Source organism: Microcebus murinus, chromosome 1, assembly GCF_040939455.1.
Source record: "Microcebus murinus isolate Inina chromosome 1, M.murinus_Inina_mat1.0, whole genome shotgun sequence".
Lineage (NCBI taxonomy): Eukaryota > Metazoa > Chordata > Mammalia > Primates > Cheirogaleidae > Microcebus > Microcebus murinus.
The window spans coordinates 51,961,290-51,984,827 of record NC_134104.1 but is presented as its reverse complement, the minus strand read 5'-3'; the positions used below and the strand labels follow the sequence as shown (position 1 = coordinate 51,984,827).

General features: G+C 35.9%; 1 protein-coding gene across 9 annotated transcripts in view; it reads right to left on the bottom strand.

Moving 5' to 3' along the window:
* BBX (BBX high mobility group box domain containing) overlaps window positions 1–23,538 on the bottom strand; it is a 266,154-nt gene that overhangs the window by 78,411 nt on the left and 164,205 nt on the right. For all 9 annotated transcript variants that reach the window (XM_012777181.2, XM_012777194.2, XM_012777182.3 and 6 more), the window contains 3 exons: window positions 18,936–19,106; window positions 13,291–13,533; window positions 1,601–1,796 (listed from right to left, as the gene is read on the bottom strand). In XM_012777181.2, coding sequence (XP_012632635.2) covers window positions 1,601–1,796; window positions 13,291–13,533; window positions 18,936–19,097 — 601 coding nt within the window. In that variant the 5' untranslated portion in view covers window positions 19,098–19,106. The remainder of the gene's footprint in view (window positions 1–1,600; window positions 1,797–13,290; window positions 13,534–18,935; window positions 19,107–23,538) is intronic.

The window sequence follows — 23,538 nt, the reverse complement described above, 5'->3', positions numbered from 1 at the left end:
TTCTGATTAGGGATTTCCAACATATGACACAGGCCATCATATAATGAGATAGATTCGAGGAAGGTGTTTCCCTTCTTTCCTGGACTTTGCTTTAAGAATACTGCTTTTAAAAAAAACTGATCTGTAAATATTTTGCTTTAAGTCTTGGTTCTACTTTCAATTTATAGGTAAAAGGCTGATTAATAATGTGTCAGAAATGGTGCTACAAAAGACATCCTTCATAGCTTTCTCTAGTTTATTTACAATTATTATTTGGTTTGTGAAGAACATGCTGTACTCATAAAAAACTCTATATACACTGATCAAGGTTGAGAATCTGGAGAAAAAGCAATGGATGCTAAATGATGATCAAAGGTAGTCATCTATATACCCTTTCTTTGTTCCAATGATAAAATGTTTTAGAAAATATTCGAACTGATACAATCTGGGAACTCCAGAAAGCTCACCAAGACTATCTATCAACAAGTGGGTTGCAGCTAAAATTGTACAAAGTGACAGCTAAAGTGAGGACAGCTCTCTCCATTTTCTTCTAAGACATACAGGAGCTCACCTAGAATTACACCACAGACATCCACATAATGATCACCCGAAGATGAAGACTTTGTTTCCCCAGAATGCTGCCATAATGTTAGACTTCTTCATTTTTCAGCATTTATATAGAATACTGCCAACATACTTTTAATATGATGACTCACACACTGAACTATAAAGTCCTGTTAAGTCTATTGGCTATTTTTTAAAAAAGTGTCATCACAATATTGCTCAACTTCATTTCCGAACCTTTGCATATTGCAAATGGTTTAATACTCTGATTTTGAAGAAAATTTGCTTGTGATACTAAAATAGGAACCCTATAGATCAATAGCAACTCCACTGCCTCCGCTCTGCCCAATCTCCCAATTGTCTTCTGACAAATTTCTCTTTTGACTACTGCCCTGCAACAGCCGGGGAAGATAAAGTTGCAGGATGAATAAAAATATTTTATTTCATGGTAATAAATGCTTTAGCATTCCTCACCACCCAAAGAGTTTTAAAGGTCCCATAACAAATGGGACCATCTGGAATTTTAAATTTGCCTGGCTCATATAGGAATGGGCATGAGAGGAGAGGGCAGGATGAAAATGTTCTTTAAGACACAGCTGTCAGATCCATCTTCGTTATGGAGTTGCTCATATTCTTGCCCTCAATGTTGCACATACTCAGATGATCTATATAATTATGGCTTTTAAGTATCTATGGTAACTAAGGTGCTTACTGGGATAGCTTACTAGTGTGTATGTGTGTATAAGCTATTTTATTAACATTATAAAATTCCCTAAGCTCCTAACAATCTCCACACTGTTATCTGCTTTTCCCTATTGTCAATGTCAGGAATTCACATATATCTATAATGACTCTACCACTTGGTCTGTATCTCCTTTCTTTATTATATATACATTCTATGTATATCATGCTCCAATCCTTTAAGATATACCCATAGTTGCCATTGCTTCATATTGCTCGTGAATTTTGCTCCCCTCTCTGTATTATTTGTTAAAAATACTGCATAAATATGTTACCCTGTCCTTAAAGAAAGGGTAGAAATAGTGTCTCAACTCACCAGCCATTCCAAAGTTAAGCTGAGGCATTTCTTCAGTCTTTGCTTTCTTGGGGCTTGGCAAATCTCTTGAAGATTCAGATGGGAAGGCCCAAAGTTTCTTTCGTGGATTGACAGTGGGTGTTGGGGATTTCACAGGCTTGTTTGTGGTAGGACACCATTTGTAGCCAGGATTTGCTTTCATAAATGCATCTTTATACTATAAATAAAAGAACAGAGAATAGATTTTAATTGACATAGAGATTGAAAAAGTACTAATAGCCTTCACGCCATTCCCCTATTTAGATAATGAGTGAGAAAAACATGTAGAGTGACTTCGGTGGCTCTCCTTGTGGAAGGATGACAATCTCAGCACAGGGCCATAGAGACAGGACATGGAGTTATCTTCTGGAAAGTCGACTGTAAGATGAAGGTACAGAGGCCACACATTTTGTATCTCTTAATAATCTTCAATTTTTTGTTGTTGTTAGAATTCAAAAACCTACCTGACTTTGGTGGGGAGAGGGAGTTGTTTGTAATGGGAAAAGTCTAGGGCTGTGGAGACAGAAAAAAAACAGGTTCCACCTGGAGCTATGGTGACTAAGAACAGAGAATGTAACCTTTCTGGGCCTCAAGCTTAGATTCCATAAACTGAGAATAATATCACAAATGCCTAGGGTTACTGTAAACAGTAGTGCAAAGCACAGCATCTATTTCAAAGTAGGGTTCAGGTACACATTACAAAGTGTGAGTCAACATTAAGACCAGTAACCAGATTCTGTCCACTGCTTAATTTAATTTGGTTAAGTATGACAAAAAGTTAAATCTGTGCTTTGATGTACTAGTAAGATAAATGCAGGCAAACTTAACAGAGCACAGTATTTGATTATGGGATAAAGGAGCCCAGATCAAGAGTGGGAGAAAGGGAACAGGGTAGGCCAAATGACACATAGTTATCTGAAGACCATGTAAGGGAAAGAGCACTGGATATAGAGTCTGATGACCTGGGTTCAAAACACACCTCTGCTTTCGCTAGGTGTTTAACCTTTCTCAGCCTCAATCCCTCCATCTGTACATATAATCACACTTGTCAACATTCCAGGGTTCTGTAATGAGCACACATGACCAAATATATGAGTGAGCTCTAAGAGCATGATGTGTCATGTTGTGACAGAGCCATCACAAATTTAATGTCTTACTTGGAGGTTTCAACTTTCACTGACATCTTTGTTTCTTCATTTTTTCTGTGGCTTTCACCTGTTACCTTTTCTCCCAACTCTACTATCTCTTTCCCCTTTCATGACAACATTAAATGAAATATATATATAATACTATATTACAATATAATATTAATATAAATAAACTATATTAATATATCACCAAAAGTTATGTTATCTTATAAAAATGTATTTTCCATGTATTTTTCAACTACTACATATTATTACTGCTGGATAGATTATTAAATTAATACAATTATTTCTACTGTATAAACTTGCCTTTTAAAATGATGACTCTATATGTGACATTAACTAATTTAGTATAAGCTCCAAATAGCTTTTAATTTTACCCAACAGAAAAAAAGTCCCTTTATCCTTGGTGTAAGGAAAGTATATGTAATCTAAATAAACTTTTTTCTACCATTTCACTTTAAATAATATAAATGAAAACTGCAACATATATAATAATGCAATCTTAATAGAAAATGGTCTAGAATTATCCTAAAGTTATCTCACCTCAAATTTTCTGAATAATCCTTTTTTTTAACCTCTAAGATAAAAATCCTATTGATACATGGATGCATGTAGAAGGAAGGTAAGCATAAAAAAAACTATAAAACATGGTCCTATTTTTCTCACAAAAATAATTAAATGGGATACAAGGCCACAGCCAAACTAGAATTTACCATCACAAAGCAGAATATATTTGGAGGTATCAAATGTGATGATATAAGAGATACACTACCACAGTGCATTCATGTGCACGGGGGATTTACATATTAAGCTGAGGCAGACAAATAGCTTTGCCTGCCGTCTGGAGGTAGAAAGTGACAAATGGTAGAGTGAGGTGAAAATGGAAGTAGCAGACACATGCATCATTACTGTGTCCCAGTAAAAGCACACAGGCTGGGTTTGTCAGATGAATAGTCATTTGAACAAAGGTCACCACTCCATAAAGTGACAAAAGACTTTCAAACAAATTGATTAACATATTTGCCATGAGAAATGAAATTATCTCTCTTTTTTTCTGGTAGTTTAAAATTTTTAAGAAGACAGTCACAGTTGAGAAAGATGCTAGACTGATATCACTAGAGCTCTGATTTTTTGTTTCTTAGGTGTCCTGTCCCCACTTCCCAATGTTGTTCTGTATACTCTTTACCAGTAAGATGTCACATCCTTTGCAAAGAATCATTTAGTGATTTGCTTTGGTGAAATTCAGTAAGTGTGATGGAAATGATAATACCAGCATCCTTATGAATGAATTATTGCTAGTTTATCAACTATTTCTAAAGCACTGATGACACTAATAAAGGCCAGCTTCAACTAACTTATGGCAGGCCTTATGGCAGCTGGTGCTGAAAACAACATGAAACAGTTACAATCACCACATCAAAATCATTTCACTTTCTCTTGCACACACTCCCCCAACCCACCTCCATCTCAAATACACTGTAAGCATTGACTAGATGACACATTCTTGTTAGACACTGGAGATAGAAAAGAGCAGGAATTAGAGTTGCTATTTACAATTGCTTACATTCCATAATTAACTACACAAACATATTTGTTTTCACATGTGGCCTCTAAGGCTGGACCATGGCTTTCCCTGGCTCAGGCATGAAAAATGGTTTTGCAATGGGTCTGCAAAAGGAGAAACTACCTATGAGTGGAATAACAGAGGGCAAGAGCAATGCCTATAATATGTGGGGCTTTATGGAAAATGATAACACAATTTATTATGAGGGTCAATGCTCTATAACTGTATCACAACGTTAATCTTGCAGATTCTTAAACTCCATGTAAATGTTTGAAACCTAGACAATATTAATCAGTTCAATTAAGAAAGTGGGAGAACAGAATAACACATAGTCTCTGTTCTTAAGCAGTTTAAAGCTTAGATGGAGATGCCATAAATTCATATAAAAACACAGGTGAACATAAAGCAGTGCATGAGCATCAGGTGAGGGCAAGAGCTGCTGAGGCAGGAAGAGCCTCAAGCTGTGAGGATGTCTATCTGTCTGTGGAACTTGGCACCTCGTCAATCACTTGCTCTGACTCAGCATAAGAGACAACAGTAGAAAGTCTTAATCATTTGTTGTCATGGGATTATTAGGAAAGGGATAAAAGAGAAGACTAGGTAAGGGAGAAATGGGGAAAGACTTTGTATATACTAGTTTGAAGCAAATAGCTGAGTGAAACTATTAGCATGCAGGTCAACCATGCTGGCAAAATCCAAAGGGCCAAAGAGGCAGGCCCCACCTATCCAGACATCCAGGGCCAGGCTGTTCATGCTGGGGGTGGGAGAGGAAGCTCACTTATCCCCCAAAGACTTAAAACAGACTATTGGTCCTAAGATTTCAATGAAAGACTCTTGTAGATAACTAAATTCTTGCTAAAGTTCTGCTTTTCAAAATTTTTCCTTTAAAATAAAAATTTACCTATAGTTTCCAATTTCTTTCTGCAAATTTCCAACCGATTAGATAACCTAAGTGAAACCTACTCTACAGACACAGTTTCTGACTTATTTGAGGCACTCAGTACATGCTGGCTTTCTTCTTTCAGACCCAACCACCACCATGTTTCACTGACAAGAATAATAAACCATAAATTCAGTTACTGATTTTATTATTATTCAGTATTGGCATCACATGTATACCATTTGTCATAGTATTTTGCCTGCTTAATAGCTAACAAAGGTATTATTATGTAACAAGACAATATTCTGTTGATCTTTAAAAAATAGAGTCTCAACAATAAATACTTTTCCAGATCATTTACAAAAATGGAAACTGGATCTTAAAAAGCACGTGAATTTTAATGAAAGATATACTTACCAACTGTTCTCCATCTGTCATTTTTAATCGGAAAAGGGTGCTATCTACAAGTCCACTAGTATTTCTAGCTATTATTACAGCCTAGATCTTCTGAACAGGGTGAAAGAAAAGTGGTAACCCTAATGAGACCTAGTAAAAAGGGACCCCGAGAATGTCTGTGTAAATAAAGACATGACTCTGGTATAAACATGTGAAATAGCACCATGAAATAAAATCTGCCAGAATAGTGAAAAAGAGATTATACAGGAAACTGTCTGATTATTAAAACAGGAGTATAACACATTTTATTTTATAATCATACATTCTACAGAGGGTTAAGTGAACCTCTAGCATTAAAAAGCCTGAGACAGTTGTACCTCTTCCCATCCACAAGCAGAAATCATATTATACAAGGGTGGAAGAGGAGAAAATGATATTTGAGAAGCGACATTCATCTGTACTTCCTTAGTTTGAGGACTTTTCCTTTTAAATGAAAATTTTAAAATTATCATTAGGATAATACAACTCAATGCACTATCTATTATGAATTATTCCCACTAGCTGTTTTCAACAGAAAGACAATTTCATATAACAGGACAGTAAATTAAGTTTACTGTTTTGACCAAACAAAAACATTTTAAGTCATAGATTAACTTGACAAACTTTCATGATTAAGCCAATCTAAGAGAAATTGTACACCTGAAAAAATGATTCCAATATGTGACCAAGGAATTATTTGGTTGTTCTATTGTGGAAAAGTCATAAAGGAAACACTGAAAGAGAGGAGACTGGCTACTTAAACTGGCCATGAGGGTAAGGATTATTATGGCAACTGTAATTTAATATATAAATTTTTTTTAAAGTATAATTTTACCCCCAAATTTAGGTAATTAGGGGAAAAGTCAGTTTAATCACTGTGTACTAATTTTTAAAAAAATCAAAATTTAAGAATTTCTTTATATTTATGTTTGTAACTTTTTAAAAAAGTAGGCAGGGAGCTGGTGAGAAAACATTACCTAGTAAAGGTCTTTTCTAAAGATGAATTCAAAGGTAAAAAAAGAAGCATAACTGACATGTTAATTAATTTGAATTATAAAATGTTTATGTTTTAAAAAATATGTTCACTTAGGGTTAATAATTTAACACTTGAAACTTTCTTCTTACAAAATAGTTTAAAGCATGAATTGACAAATTTTTCAAATAGTACAAAAGTTTACTTTCACCCACATCTCTCTAGATAATCATAAATTCCAAAGTAATCAAGACTGACTGTAGTAACCTCTTACAAAATATCTGAGGACTGGGTTCCTCAATGAATCTAAAAATTAACATCTGAAATCATATATCAAAATTAGTTTTAAGAGACTCAGTTTAAATTTGCAATTATTCCTCGATAGCTATAGGGTCTTTATAATAAACTCCTTATAATTTTATTTGAATATTTATGAATAAATACTAGTGTTTACTTAACAATTAGCAAAAAAAACTAGTATTTCTAAATCAAGTAGTTAGTTCACTTAACTGAACATCTATTTTGTTAGAGGCTCTTAATCACACTGGACAGTACCTGCCAAATTGGGGAAATGATATATTTAGTTTTGTTGATTCTTATGTTTTAAAGACTAATTTTGTATTTTTATAGCCCATCAGTGTATTAACAGTTCATAGTAAAAATAGTAAATTATCATTTAGGTAGAAAAGTATGAAACAAAGTTACTTATCAGAAATAACTCTAAAACTAACATCTGTATCGAGCTTTAACCCTTTGAACTGGCTTGCTTTTTACTCATCATCCACTCGACATTATCCACACTCGACATTCGAGTGCAAAGGGTATAATGCTTGCAGGTACATTTCCTTATTTGCATCTTACACCAGCGCTGGGAGGGTGGGCATCTTTACCATTTTACAGACAGGGAAATTCAGAAAGGTCTGAGCAGGGAGGTCAAGTACGAGGATCCCAGCTCCACTATGTACTATTAACTTTTCTTCCCTGGATAAATCACTAAACTTTGCTGGGCCCTCAGTGTCTTCATCTTTAGCTTTTGGAAAATAATATCTAACTCGTAGGATTGTTATGAGAATTAAATAAGTTAAAAGTTTATGAAAGAACCCTGAACATGATAAAACAATATTCAAAAATATACTTTCATTTAAAAAATAAACATTTCAACATTTCTTTGAACACACTAAGAAACTCCTGATATCTGGAACAAAGGAATGGTAAAGGTTTCAGAAATAAGGAATATTGTAAAACACAAAGCTTAAATTTTTGGTTTTACTAACTATGTCCCTCAAAAGTTGTGGGGCCCCTAATTGAGCCATACTCAAAAAGTCCCACATAGAGTAAGTTATTACAGGTAGCCAAAGGTAACAGTCAGAAAAGACAAATATCAACTGTAGAAACGTCAACTTCTGGGTAGACCCAAAAGAAAAACTCATGGAAAAGCAAAGAGAGGAAATTCATAAGAACAAAATAGTTGAGAATCACTTAGTGTACAGACAAAAATTTGAATATAACTCAATTATTCACAAAAATCTCACCAAATTACAGATTTTATAAAATAATTCATGTTTGTAAATAATGTGTTGTAGTTTCCAAAAAAATTTCAAAAGATGTTCTGAAGTACGTAAGTATTCAAACAAAATTTTAAATAAAATTTCTAGAATAAACATATAAAATAAAAAAGTTTTAAAAATAACAGTGAAAGTTTCATCTATCTGAAAATCACTTAGGCGTAGGACCTGTTTCTTAGGAATGCTGGATGAGTGAGGTGCCACTCTAACGGTATGCAAAGTGCTATAGCATGCTTGCATGAATACAAATTCTGTCTGTTAAATATGATGCATAACAGTTAAAAATTTTCCAGATTATAATACATCAGAAAATGAGTGTGTCTTCTTTGGAAAAGAGTCCATTTTTGATGAAACCCAAACAGGGAATGAATGGTCTTTATAAAAATTATCCCAGTTACAAATAAATAATAAAAAATACATTAATTTTATTTTGATGAACTATGAAGGAAGAACTAAATAAAACCCCATGGAGTTTTGTGGTGATGATAATCTTTCCTTAGAATACTGATAACAATAGATATCAGCATTTATTATACAAAGGGCTAGTACAGTTTACTTTCAAGTTGCATTTTTATTGCAGGTAATTCCATAGCTGTCTTACTAGCATACAGCTGAACTCCACACTTTTCAGCCTGGTCTCTCATGATTTTTGCCTATTTACCTCTACAACACCATTTCTTCTTGTTCCCCTACACATAACCTAGGTTCCAGGTAAACTTTCTGGTTCCCGAAATTGATTTCATTTTCTCACATCTGCTCTTACCCTTTTTTTCTTCTTTCCAAATCCTATTCCAAAGCTCGGGCCAAATAATACCCACTTTGTAAAGCCTTTCTTTTTTTTTTTTTTTTTGAGACAGAGTCTCACTTGTTGCCCAGGCTAGAGTGAGTGCCGTGGCGTCAGCCTAGCTCACAGCAACCTCAAACTCCTGGGCTCAAGCAATCCTTCTGCCTCAGCCTCCCAAGTAGCTGGGACTACAGGCATGCGCCACCATGCCCAGCTAATTTTATATATATATATATTAGTTGGCCAATTAATTTCTTTCTATTTATAGTAGAGACGGGGTCTTGCTCTTGCTCAGGCTGGTTTCGAACCCCTGACCTCGAGCAATCCGCCCGCCTCAGCCTCCCAGAGTGCTAGGATTACAGGCGTGAGCCACCACGCCCGGCTTGTAAAGCCTTTCTTGATAGAACCCAATCTACCTTCCTCCCCAACACAAGCAGAATCCTCCCATTAGACTCATGACTTATTAATATTCTTGTCATACTTGCCCAAATCTATTCCCCTCTCAAGTATCTACAATGGGTAGGATAAAGAGATATTAAAAAGGCACTAGAGTCAAACCATCCACTAAATGTATGACTGGTCTAGATACTTAGTCCTCAGAGCCTTAGATCCCTCCCTGAAGAATGGAGATAATCATAACTGACTTTACATGTTTGTGCTTTATTTAGAACATCAAGGACAGAATGAACCAATGAATCAATAAATGCATGAATCCTGCCTCATGCTTCTGATCCTATAAAGAGAGGGGAGTATGATAAAGGCCAAATTGTCTTAGCTTTTCAGATCCCCTCCTCTTCTTTGTACTAACTCTTTTCTAGGTGAAGGTCAAGATGTATGATCCTCTAAATTTATTGTCAGGTCATTAATTATGAATATTAGTTTAAATGACAAATGGAAGGTTCCAGCAGTATCCTAGGCAAAAATGCAGAGATCTGTATTTACAATATGTACAAGAGTACATACCTATATTTACAAGAGTACATACATAAAGATGTTAAAAGGAAAGGTATAATTGTTTCTGCGCCTCCTAACAGGCAGTCACACATTCAAAAATTAGAACCTGTGAATTTAAGAAAGCAACCCAGGTTATATCTTTAGGATAGCATTTTTAAAATTACTTACAACCAATTAGTGCTCTAATAAGGTTCATCAGAGAACACAAAACCCTCATTCAACCATTTTTCTTCCAACAATGCAAATTAGTACTGGGCAATAATTCAAGAAACTGAAAACAAATCCTAAAACAGGTGCTTTATCTTACCAGATGCACTAATATAAGATAATCAGGTGCAAGGGAAGGGTAACAGGAAATTTTCATTAATAGGTAAACAAAAGAATCTTTCCAAAGTTGGATTATTACTCATTCCTATTTTTTTCTATAATGATTTTTTATTTTATTTATTCATTTATTTTCTTTTTTTATTTCGGCATATTATGGGGGTACAGATTTTAAGGTTTCAATAAATGCCCATTTCCCCCCTCCCCCAAGTCTGAGTCTCCATCATGACCATTCCCTAGATGGTACACATCTCACTCATTAAAAGATCCAATGACACTCTACAAAAAAGACACCTGCACTCGAATGTTTATAGCAGCATCATTCCTAAAGTATGCTTCTTTTAAAAAACAAAAAGGAAAAAATCATTTCTCACTCAACTGATAACAGCAGGCCAGATATTTGCAAATATCATGTAAGTGTTCACATTCACACACATACACTATTCTGAAAGAAGATGTTTTGGGCCTAACAGAGAAGATTTAAAATTTGAGGTTTAAACTTAGAAGGTTAAACATCTAAAACAGGCTGGGCGCGGTGGCTCACGCCTGTAATCCTAGCACTCTGGGAGGCCGAGGCGGGTGGATTGCTAGCGGTCAGGAGTTCGAAACCAGCCAGAGTGAGACCCTGTCTCTACCAAAAATAGAAAGAAATTCATTGACCAACTAAAAATATGTATATACAAAAAATTAGCCAGGCATGGTGGTGCATGCCTGTAGTCCCAGCTACTTGGGAGGCTGAGGCAGTAGGATCGCTGAGCCCAGGAGACTGAGGTTGCTGTGAGCCAGGCTGACGCCATGGCACTCACTCTAGCCTGGGCAAAAAAGTGAGACTCTGTCTCAAAAACAAAACAAAATAAAACAAAGCAAAAAAACCATCTAAAACAGACTTTTAAAAATAATTATGATTGTGTCTGTGTATGGGATAGGGGATCCCTTGAGTAACACAGACTATATTTATCATGCCTTGTATCACTAGCAACCACCACAAAACCTGGTACATTGAAGCCACTTAATATCAGTTCAGTATTTGTTGACTGAACTAACATTCCAATTCAGGTTGCACAATATTAACACAAAAAGCACCAGCATAATTACATGCACTTTAATGTAATTTCAAAACTATTTAGTAAATAATTTGAAACAAGTAAGAATCACTTATGAATAGAGACCAATTGTGTAATAATTTTGAAAGGAGCTGAATCTTCCACACTTTTCAGTAGAAATGAAGCAACATTTCACAAAAGCAACTATAAACAAGGCAAGTCACAATGTGGAACATAGGAGTTATGGTCTTCACTTTTAGCAGATTGCAGAGGGCCATAGTAACAGGTTTCATTTTAGCACCACAATGGCAAATATTGTGAACCTAATTAAGTAATTAGTAAGGGATTTTCATTATGAAAATAATACTTCCTCATCTTAAAAGTGGCCACCTATTGGGTTTGTAAATTCAGTAGTATTTAAGAAAGGTAAACAATATACTGGGGGAAGGGCTGCATGTTATCCAAAAACAGCAATCCAAAACCAAGCTCAAGTATTTAATTATAGGAAGCTTATGTAGTTCCCTATGAGGTTTCACATAATTGTTTACTTTACCATATAAGCATGACTATGAAAGGATATAAGGCTATTTAATGGGAAAATTTTATTGTTAATTACTGTTATGCTAGTAGAAATCTGTTGAAATATTTAAAATAAATTAGGTTACTGCAATTGATTTTTAAGCTTTCCAGATGCCCTACATGGTTAAAATCCTGTCTTTAACAATAGTCACTTCTCAAAAGGCCTCGTGTGATCATTAATTACATAGCAACTATTTTAATCACTTACTCTAGATTCAAATTTCCCTGAACATTTCATAAAAATTTTTTATGTTGTATGTTAGCTTACTAAACAACTCAATAAAGGCACAGCAATTGAAAGTATTATTTTTTCACATACTGAGATGTCTAATAAAATGTCTTGAAACTCTATTATTTTGTTCCCTGCTGGTTCATTTTTCCACAAAACTTAACCAAATGTTTGGTTGGCAGGGGTTTTCATGAATCAAGATTTTTTGCAAGTTGCAACATGGAGAAAATAATGTTAGAATTATTCCTTTCAAGTTTAACCACAATAATATTGCTTTGCTTATTCCTTTCTTGGGGGCTAAATACATTCACAATATACTTAAATGTACAATGATCTCACGTTAATTCCAGACTAATTTAGAAACAGAACCAGTATACAATTTTTGAAGAAATTTAGTAACTGCTATCATTTTGGAATTGATTAATGTGCTACCTGATTAGCATTCCTGCATGGAAATACTTCCCACCAACTAAAGCTTCACAGTGTTTACATATATGCACACATCATAGGTAGTACATCTTGTTCAACTGCCATTCATTCATTTATTGGTTTTAAATATTCATGCTGAACTACCTGCTGGACTACCTACAGAACAGAAACAAGTCAAAGCAATTCTCTTGATAATTGTGTTTATTACAAAATCAAAAAATGTTAGGGCTGGAAGGGATACAAATCTTTGTCCAACTTCCTCATTCTAATAACATTCAAGAAACAAAAAAAGCAGCTAAGATCCAGAGATGGACTTATATATATGGTCATAAAGCATCAAAAGTAGATCAAGACTCTTTCCATGAGACAAGTAGAATAACCTAAGAAGACTTTCATCTTTACTGTGGATATCCTCTACAACAAAAGCTGAGTTCCTAGAAAAACTTACAAGGAAAAACAAAAGACAAACCACTTATAATAAACTGTTCATAATAAATCAATTCCTTATATTATCAATGAGTGGAGTATAGACAATGAGGAAAAACTTCTTGGTATAAATTGCTTTTGGTACCTCCACCACCATTTCCAAGGTGGACCTGGAACATGGGAACAAAAACAAAGAAAGCTCTTATGTTTTCACTTAACACCTGATTAATAATTCATCTTCTCATAGCTAGACCTTCAACAGTTGCTCCATATTTGCTGACTGGGAGTTTCAGGACTGGTTGCTTTTAGTCACCATTACACCTTGTCATTGCAACCTACCTCCTTGGCCATGTCTGTGTATTTCTGCTTTTCCTTTGGATCGAGAACAGCCCACCAATCAGCTAGTATCTTGGTAGCACCTCGGTTATCAAGCCTGGGGTGTTCCTGACGTACAAGGGAGCGATGGCGTTTGCAAAATAAAAGAAATGCATTCATTGGTCTCCGGGCTCGCTGTTCTGGTGATTCATCATCTTCAGTCTCACCAACATCTTGCTCTAGGCCATCGGCCCCAAGAAATTGAACCTATTTTACCAACCAAAACAAAGCCAGATGTTTAACATATCTTGGACAAGTTTGATTTAACAATTAGTCTTGGTTTGCAAATTGTTTTTTTTTTCTTAGCTCCATTTAAACAATTTACAAATTGGAAAAATATGATTTTTCAAAATAATCAACCACTGTTCATGGTAAGCAACTAACTTATGATGTATGCTTCTGTTTAGTTTCTATAGCAACCTGTGCATGTCTCTATTACAGCATATATTACATTGTGTTATAATTGCTCACATTTTTTTCTTTCTTACTAAACAGTGAGCTCTTTGAGGACAAAAGCTCTCTTATTTACCTTTACAACCATAGCACCTACCTCAATGTTTGGTATATTAGTACTTAACTAATTATTGAATAATTAATAAACCTATTCTGTGATTTATGGGTCTGAAGATTAACAATATCCACATAAAATATGAATGTTAGCTGTGTCCTTCTCTTTTCTATAGTAATAAGACTGTTTGACATGAAAGTAAATAATAATAAACTACTGAGTGTTTTTGCACACATCACAAGTGGAGCTTCCTATTGTAAAAAATCAAATAGACATTTAAAATGTTATTTGAAAGAAGAACTGCACAGTAAATCTTCAAGCTTGTAAATATCAAACTTTCTTATTTATGAAATGCTACGGTGATAGGAATAAATTCCCCTAAGCTTAGACCTTCAAAATCAATTTTGAATTCTCCCTTTTACTAAACATTTCATTCAATCACTGCTCAAGGTCTTTAAGGACTTCTACAAAACTCTGAATCTGTCCATTTTTGTCTGTATAATTCTTATTCTTACTGCCCTCGTATGGTTTTGGCCTACATCCTAGTCTTCCTGCTTTTCATCTTCACAATACTTCCTGTATATGGCTGCCAGATTAAATTTCTTAAAGCTCATCTCTGATTACAGAATCTCAGAACATATTAGGATTATAAAATATCTCCTAAGGTGAAAATATGATTCTATGATTTTTCTTGGAAACAATGCAACTATGAGCAGAAGTCCAGAATACTTACTAAGACGATTACCTTAATTTCTTGTTTCACAGTTAAAATCAAGAAGGACTAAGTTATAGGTTGAATATGCCTGATCTGAAATGCTTGGAACTAGAAGTGTTTCACATTTTGGAATTTTGGATTAAGGATACTCAATCCTAATCCGAAATGCATCAACCCATGATGCAGTCATTGGTCTGTATCATGCCGTAGGGCAGTAATTCTTAAACTTGAATGTGCATTGGAATCCCTGGAGGTACTGTTAAAACACAGATTGGCAGGATCCAGTCCCAAAGTTAACGATTCTGTAGGTCTGAAGTGGGTCCTGAGAATTTGTATTTCTAATAAGCTCCCAGGTGATGTTGATGCTGCTTGTCTGGGGATGACACTTTGAGAACCACGACTATAAAGCAACTATGCTCTTTGATATAATGTTTGTTGGGCAACTGTAACAGGCAAATAATCTAGGACAAATCATTGCTTAATCCAATCGGTATTTTTAAAAAAAATTTTTTAAGTATTACAAATGTAATTAATTAGCCATCAACTATCTTCAAACACAATTAGTACAGAAAAAACTTGAAGTCACAGCTATCTAATTTGGAAATACATTAGGGATTATTATTTGGATGTGAAGGTTACATATTTATCTTATTGTGTGTATAATCATTAATAGTCATTTGCCTTTTCAAGGGATATTTATTTAGCATTCTGAAACTAAGAAGCTAAGGAAAAATTAGAAATAAAAAATGTATTATGTAAGTCAAGGAAGTAATTATATTTTCCCCTCAGAAAAGAAAAACTTTTGATTTAGTTACTAAATTATAAAAGACAAGCTAAATGCTGGGCAAAGGACCACACTGTTTTGGAAAGGAAGACAAATATAAATTACAAAGTAGTGTGATGACTGCATCAAGGAACCAGCAAGACAATGAAGCACTGGTGGATGAATAGAAACACAAGAAGGTCTCCCTAGAAAAGGTGTTGTCTGAGCTAAATTTTGAAAGACGAATGAGAATGTGTCAGGTGGTCAATGAGTAGACCTGGGGAACTAACAGGGATTAAGCTTGATGGTTTATTGGAACATCAATATGCAGTTCAATAGCACTGGTATGTAAAAGATGATGAGAACAGAGTTCTGGAAAATAAGGTTATAAGAGAAGGTATGGGCCACTTCAGAGAGACTGTTCCGTCATGTTAAAAAGCATGCATTTAATTTGTAGACCAGTGATTTTGGACTGTATGGAACAATAAAAAATGTCTGGTTTGACACAGATTGTCAACTTCTTATTTTGCCAAGCATGGATATTAAAAAATTTTTTTTAACTACAATGTTGTAATTATTTCATTAAATTAATTAATCAAAAAGAACACATATAAACACATGACTAAATTAAAAAATAAAGAACTCTCTCTGCACCTATTTTCCTTTTACCAAGGGGCCATTAATACTTGGTAAGAAGTCAACACTAGTACCCTCAGCTGGATGCAATGGAGAGCCATGACTGGTTATAAGTAAGGACATTGCCACAATTGAATTTTAAAGAGATAATTCCTGCTAACTGTGTAGAACACAGATTTTTAAGAGTGAAACTGGAAGCAACCAAAACTAGAGAACCCAGTTAAAATTTCATTTCAGCTGTCCAGGCAAAAAAAAAGGACAGAGATGAAATCCAGGCAGCAGTAATGGGGATGGAGAAGTGAGAACAGAGACAATATTTATGAGGTAGAACCAAGAGTGGTTAGTATCTAATTGGATCTGAAGGTTGAAAAGGGAAGAGTGATTCTAGCTTGGGTGGCAAAGTGTCTTCATATACAACAGAGCATACTTTTTCTCAAATGAGAGAAATTAGGTCTGGTGGGGAGCAGAAAGATCAGTGCTGGGCAGGCTGAATTTGAAGTGGTTACGGGTATGCCATTTGGGTACTGAAGTCTGTGGGATAACATTCCGAAGCACCAATATAGAGAAGGTGCTAAGACTAAGGGTGTGGATAAGATCACCAAACAGGGAGTGAAAAGAGAAAAGAATTCAAGGACTTTAATCTTTCACTCAATAAATGTTTACTGGACACCTGCTATGAGCCAGGCAACTCTTCCAGGTGCTGCAGACAGAGCAGGGAGCACACAAAGTCCTTTCCTTCATGAAACAGAGCAGCAGCACAATTGGGATTACATTTTGAAAAGATTCCTCTGGCTGCTTTGTTGAGAACAGACTGTAGGAAGGCACGAGCAGAGGCAAGGCACGACAGAGATGTAGATACAGTAATCTGTGCTAGAAAAGGTGGTGGCTTGGATCAAGGTGATACAGAGGTAGGGAAGTGTTAAGAAGAGGTCACAATGACAACATATTTTGAAGGTACAGCTGAGAGGATTTGCTGATGGATTTTATGTGAAGCTAGAGCAAAAGTAAGTAGATAAGTATGAAATACAAGGTTTTGGGTCTAACAAATTAGAATGTTGCAGTTGCCATTTAGTGAGAAAGGAAAGACGCAGGAGAAGGTTTGGAGAAGAAAAGCAAAAGCTTAGTTATGAACACATTCAAACTGAGATTCCTAGTTGATATCTAAGTGGAAATGTCAAGTAAATAGTCAGAGTTCAGAAGGGAGACAGAATTTAAGATTGGAGGCCCAGAGAACATCAACATCTGAGGAGAGAATAATGGAGGTGCTTCCTCCTAGGAAGTAAGAAATATAAATAGGAGAGAGTGCCCTCATGAAAATAGGAGTCACCTTCAAAGACCAAGTGATCAATAGGTGCAAATGTGTCAGAAAAACCAAATTAAGTATAAACATGGAAATTTCCTTGCATAGGAACCTCTTTCCCTGAAACAGGAAAGGAGGAAGGAAAGGGGAGAGAGACAAGTGCACATGTGTGTGGAGGAAGCTGAAAGGCTCACTTCTGGTGGCCTCCATGTGCTCTGTGAAAGAGAAGTAAAGGTCACCAGTGAGAACAACCTCAGAGGGTATCCAGGGAGGATATCTGAGAAACAGGAAAAAATGTCTATGCTTCCTGACGAAAGCCAAGAAAAAGAGACTGAATGAATGTTGAAGGCCTAAAAAATATTAAAAAACATGTTTATAAAATTTGTCATGACACAAAATACATACTCAATTATTCTTCTATTCAGCATATATCCATCCAATATCTACTACATGCAAGGCACCATTCTCGGTTTTGGGGAAAGAGTAGAGGACAAGAGAGATGAGGCCTCTGCTCTTATTGGGCTTCTACTGTGGTCTGAGAAGACAGACATAAAAACTACACAGCTAAACACATGGCATAATGGAGGTGCTTCCTCTTAGGAAGGAAGGAAGAAATATAAATCGGATAGAGTGCCCTCATGGAAATAGGAGCTGCCTTCAAAGACCAAGTGATCATAGCAGCAAACACATGGCACATAGCAATAAGTGGAGTTCCTATGAAGGAACTCCTCCGACTTGGAATGAGTTGGGTGGGAAGGATGGGGATGGGTGGGAGGGGTTGGAGATGATGAGGTTCCATCTCTTTGGGGAGGGAGATCTTGTGCTGAGAGCTGAATGATGGGAGGAGGAGCCAGATAGGCCAAGACCTGGAGGAATGTCTGACTTCCTATAGTCACTTGCATGGTTGTGTGACTTTCTAAACAAGAGCCAGCTTCTCAGGCATGAGGCTATCATTGAAGGACTGAGGCACCACAAGGGCTTGCTGGGGTCAGTACAGCCAGATGCTATGAAGGCCAGAAGAGCAGCTCTGAGTCTGTTGATGGTGGCAGGGCGAGGCTAGAAGTGAAGACAGAGAGGCCAGAGGAGCCACAGGGTGGGTCCTGGGTGAATATATCAAGTTGCATGAATATTCCCATCTTACTACACTTGAATATTACCTACAGATCATTAGTTAAGTGATAGAAATACTGTTTTAGAAGGATTTGTTTTAAACTATTAGGAGGACAGGCCAGGCGGCTCACACCTGTAATCCTAGCACTCTGGGAGGCCAAGGTGGTGGATCGCTCAAGGTCAGGGGTTCAAAATCAGCCTGAGCAAGAGCCAGATCCCATCTCTACTAAAAAAAAATAACAGAAAGAAATTAGCCAGGCATGGTGGTGCATGCCTGTAGTCCCAGCTACTTGGGAGGCTGAAGAAGGAGGATTGCTTGAGCCCAAGAGCTTGAGGTTGCTGTGAGCTAGGCTGACGCCACGGCACTCTAAAACAGGCAACAGAGTGGGATTCTGTCTCAAAAAATAAAATAAAATAATCAGAAGAAAAATCTAAGGTAATTATACAGGATTCAAATTATATATAAGTTTAGAAACAGATCTTTCATAGTACCATTCATGTTCACTGTAGTTTCTATTATAGAATATTATGAGTGCTCAGACAAACTTGAGACTTCTACAGTAAATGCAGTACTTACTTTATCAATATCCTCTTCTTCGTCTTCCTCTTCCTCCTCCTCTGAAAAGTCAAGAAGTTTCTTTGCTAGCAATGGATGCCACTGAAGACACTTTCGTTTTGGTCGCTTTCCAGCCCCTTCTCCTTCTGCTGAATGATCTTTATTTCTATTACTGCCTTTCATTACTGTGACCTGTAGTTGGGGGCAGGGGGAGAAATGAGATCAAAGTAAATTTGATTAAAATTAGTTTATTTAGCTAACTTAGCTTTAATTGGATTATAATTTTGATGACTAAACTACCAGCTCAGACATTTGCTGGACTCAGTGAGAATCCTAAGTACATAATCAAACATTCATTTCGGTGGCTAAATTGAGCTAATAGAATTTGCCTTTTGTGAAATCTACTTCCTTCCACTCCATAACTTCAGAACTAAAAACCCAAATAACCTGTAGGACGATTGCCCATTGCCTTCACCTGTCCATATTTACGCAGGGCAGCGTTTCTCAGTTACCCAGGAGAGGGTCCTGGAGGACGCCTCGCCAGGGAGTACAGGTGCCCACAGAAGTCACCCTCCACGGGCTCTCTGATGGCTCGTGTTGTACTGTAACAATTTACAGGAGTTTGGCCTTCTATAGCATGATAAATCTGTGCTTGTAATATTATGAGTGATTTGTAAGAATCAAATGTTTCAGATTTTAAATAAAACTATTTCATAAGATGACACACATTTTTCAAAACCTCTCTGTGTGCCGCCTCCAAGAACCCACTACACGAACACACCGTAAGTCACTTATCAGGCTGAGCACCCTCTGTGCCCATCTGTGACAAAACAAAGCAAAGATACCTTCACGTCTCTCCATTATATATACACGGCAACCTGGCAAAAAGTTTGCTCACATATTCGTATTATAGAGGTGAAAATAGCATAAAAGGAGGCTTGCCCTCTCCATCATGCTCAGTTTCATGGTCCAGAGGTAACTAGGTATCAGTTTCTTACATGCTTTCTCACCATATTTTTTGATTTGTTATTTCTTATTCACTCATTCAAAGTAATATTAATATATACATTATTGTTTGTACATACACATGTAAAAGACAATATAATTAAATGCCATTGATTTAAATGATGCATGAATAGTGAAAATTACAAACACAAATGCAGTTGCTGAAATCACCACGTAGTGGCCTTTTTGCTCAGTCTATGTTTACATTGGTCCAATGCCTTCAAAGTTATACCATTAAACTTTTAAAGCCATATTAAAACTGAAACTGGGGTCAATCAACATTAGAATCTAGATTCATCGAGTTCTCAAGTCTTTGAAAAAACACGGCATAAATAAATATATATGCCTTCCTTAATTATTTCTGGATTTGGGGTCACGCTTAGGTTTTCCTCACTTCAAAACCAAAAAGAATTCACTAATGTTTTTTCCTAGAACTTGCATGACTTCACCTTAAACATTTAAATATTTGATGTGGAATTCATTTTGATAAAAGGAGTGAGGTAAGAATCTAGTTTATTCTTTTTTTTCCCCAAAGAGCTAGCCAACTATACTAATTTCAATGTCCTTAAGGACTGCATCATTTTATATCTTTTTAAAATATACAAATATATCAGTAAACATAGCCATTTAAAATTTTTAAGTTGCATGTATCATGTTCTTCTCTCTGGGTCAATGAACTTTGATTGTTATCATTTTTAAATTATGTGATATTCTAAAATATGAATGTACCACAATTTACTCAGTCTACCACTGATAGATTTCTTGCACTGTAATAAAAATCCTCATTTTAATAAAATAATTTCCAAAAAAAATCTATATTTTGATAAAAATCCTCATTAAGTTATTAAAAGCTATGTCCAGCCCCCTACTACCAAAAAAAAAGGAAAAGAAAAAGAAAAATATGTTTCTGTGGCTTTCTTGCAAGACACTCATGCTGAGTATCTGAAGCAACTACATGACTCCTGTGGCTGCCTCAGGAGTACAAGAAATTATTGAAAACTAAATGGAATTAGTTATCTGGTGTGCTCTTAATAAAGGAACAAAGATTCCCTGTGAATTGATAGACCATTTAACGATTCCCATTCTATCTACAAATAAAACTTGGCACAGGCAACCTGATTTCCAAAAATACCAATGCTATACAGAGAGAAAACAGTGTTGTGGCTTATAAATCACTTCAGGATGAGATATTTGAATAGTAATTAAACCCATACTTGGGGCCCAATACTTTGAGAGATAACATATTTTTTTAAATAGTGAAATAAATCAACAGGAAACCTGTAAGTCAAGCAGCTTCTATCAACTGGAGAGGGTAATTGCCAGAGCATAGAGAAAAATGTATCTTTGGCTGCAAGACTTAATTTTGCGTGAACATGTATATACGTGAGTGTGTTCGCATATACCTTTGTGTACACATATATGATTTCAATATTCAAAGAAAACACAGGATCTCAAGAATCCAATTAATGGGCAGTATATGTGAATTTGGGTTCAAAAGAATCATTCATTTTCCCTAATTCTTTCCATGTAGTTCACATGCCACTTTGGATACAATGTCTTTTCTGATACTTCAGAAATTAATCTCTTCCTATCCAGAAAGGCACTAGAAAGACTCTCTATTGCTAGATAGGTACTGTATTTTCCCTTGAGTTATAATTATTTGGGTGCATCCTACCTCCACTGCTAGGCCTTTTTCTTAATGGTCCAAGACTTTATTATCATGATACGCTCGGAAGGATCCTGGCACACCAGAACATCGAGATCAGTTCGTTGTGAGGGTTGCCACAAGCACCCATACAAACTCCTGTGCCAAACTGTGGTGATGATTCACTATTTTTATATACTACAGTGGCTTCAATATTAACCACCATCTCTCTCATTTACCTGAATTCAGATATTCTTTCCTGAGTGGGAAAAAAAGAAGGCTGAAAACTGTTTATAAGTCTGGTATGCAGACGAAGGTGGAATGTGTTGTGTGAAACAACCAGCTACCTGGGCTTGGGGGAAAATAAGGTTGGCAACCCCTAGCACATGGCCTGGAACAAAGTAGGTACATTTTTAGCATAAATAAAAATGGAATAAATAAGTGAATTAGAGATGGTCTCCTTCAGATGAAATAATCCAGAAAAGCATACTGTAACAGATCTAATAACTATGAAAGACCTCAAACTATAAACTGGACACTAATAATTTGTAGTTATATAATTATTTAATTCCCTGTAGATCTATTTTCAAACTATTGAAAGGTGACAAAACAGTGAAGGGAAATGATGATTATCATTCAGAAGTGTGAGAAAGCAGGAGAGAAGAATGAAAAAAAGATGAAACAAAGTGAGAAAGATAAGGGCAAACAAAGCATAATTTTGAGACAATGCTACCACTCATCTTACTTTAACAATGAGGAGGAGGAAAAATTGTTAATTTTTGACAGTGACAGAGGACTAATCTTGTAATTATTTTGCCACTAAAAACCCCACACATTTTAAAATTGTGCTTCTTGTTCTCGAACAAGAGCAAATTAAGCTAACAATCTATATGCAATTAATGAAGCAATCGGTGGGCTTTATTCAAAAGGGGTCGTTCTTCCATTCTGCATAGCAACTCTAGAATAACTGAAATCAAGTTATTTAACTATCAATGGACTGTGCTTGAAAGACTTAATATCATCAACTTATGCTGCTGAGACTGTCAAAGGAGGATATGAAGGTCCTTATCCAAAATACTGAATATTCATTTATCTTGTAAAAACAAAGCAGCCCATGTGTGCCCCCTTTCTATGCCTTTCTATGACCCTAACAGACATTCACTGTATCAAATTCAATGAAAATCAACTTGATAAGTTAGGAAAAACTTCATCTAACTATATGCTTCAAATGTAGCAAGCCCATTCATGCAGACCTTTGTTGAGATCAAACTCGATGAGAAATTTAAAGAAAGACTGTAGAAGAAAATAGTACAAAGCAAACATCATATTTAATAAAAGAAAAAAAAGACACTGGCATCTGACAGATCTCATTTAGAGTCCTGCCTTTACTACTTAACAACTTGTTGGAAAGTATTGTGATTATCTTTTCTCATGTTAAAACTCTACTGTGAGCAGACACATATAATACCCAGCACAGTGCCTAGAAGGTTCTCCCTCAGTGTTGGTAAACTGCCCCTTTACTCACAAGCTTTTTTGAGGGAGCATGGGTTTAACAGATAGGTTCTGTTCACTTAAACTCAGCTTAATATGCTGTTCAAGAGAGAGAGCATAGATGCTTCCCATTTAACAGTGGTCCATATACTTCTCGGATGATATACTCTAAAGCCTCAGAAACTGAAAAAAAAAAAAGATGAAGAGTTTCCTTTCCTTTGTCCGAGTGATACACAGTCAGAAACAGTGCCGTGGCCCTGTTTGTGAATAAGGTCCTTATAGTCTTTGTCTTGCCCAACAACTTAGTCAATTTGTATACTTCAGTCCTTAGAACATTAGTGTGAATTTAACTCTGTGTCACAGTGATATTTCAGAGTCTAAACTGTTTCCCAAATGACCAATAAAACCCCATTCAAATCCTAGTCATGAAAATTCAGACCCAGTGAAATAGGGGAAGGCCCATGAAATACCACTGTTAGACAA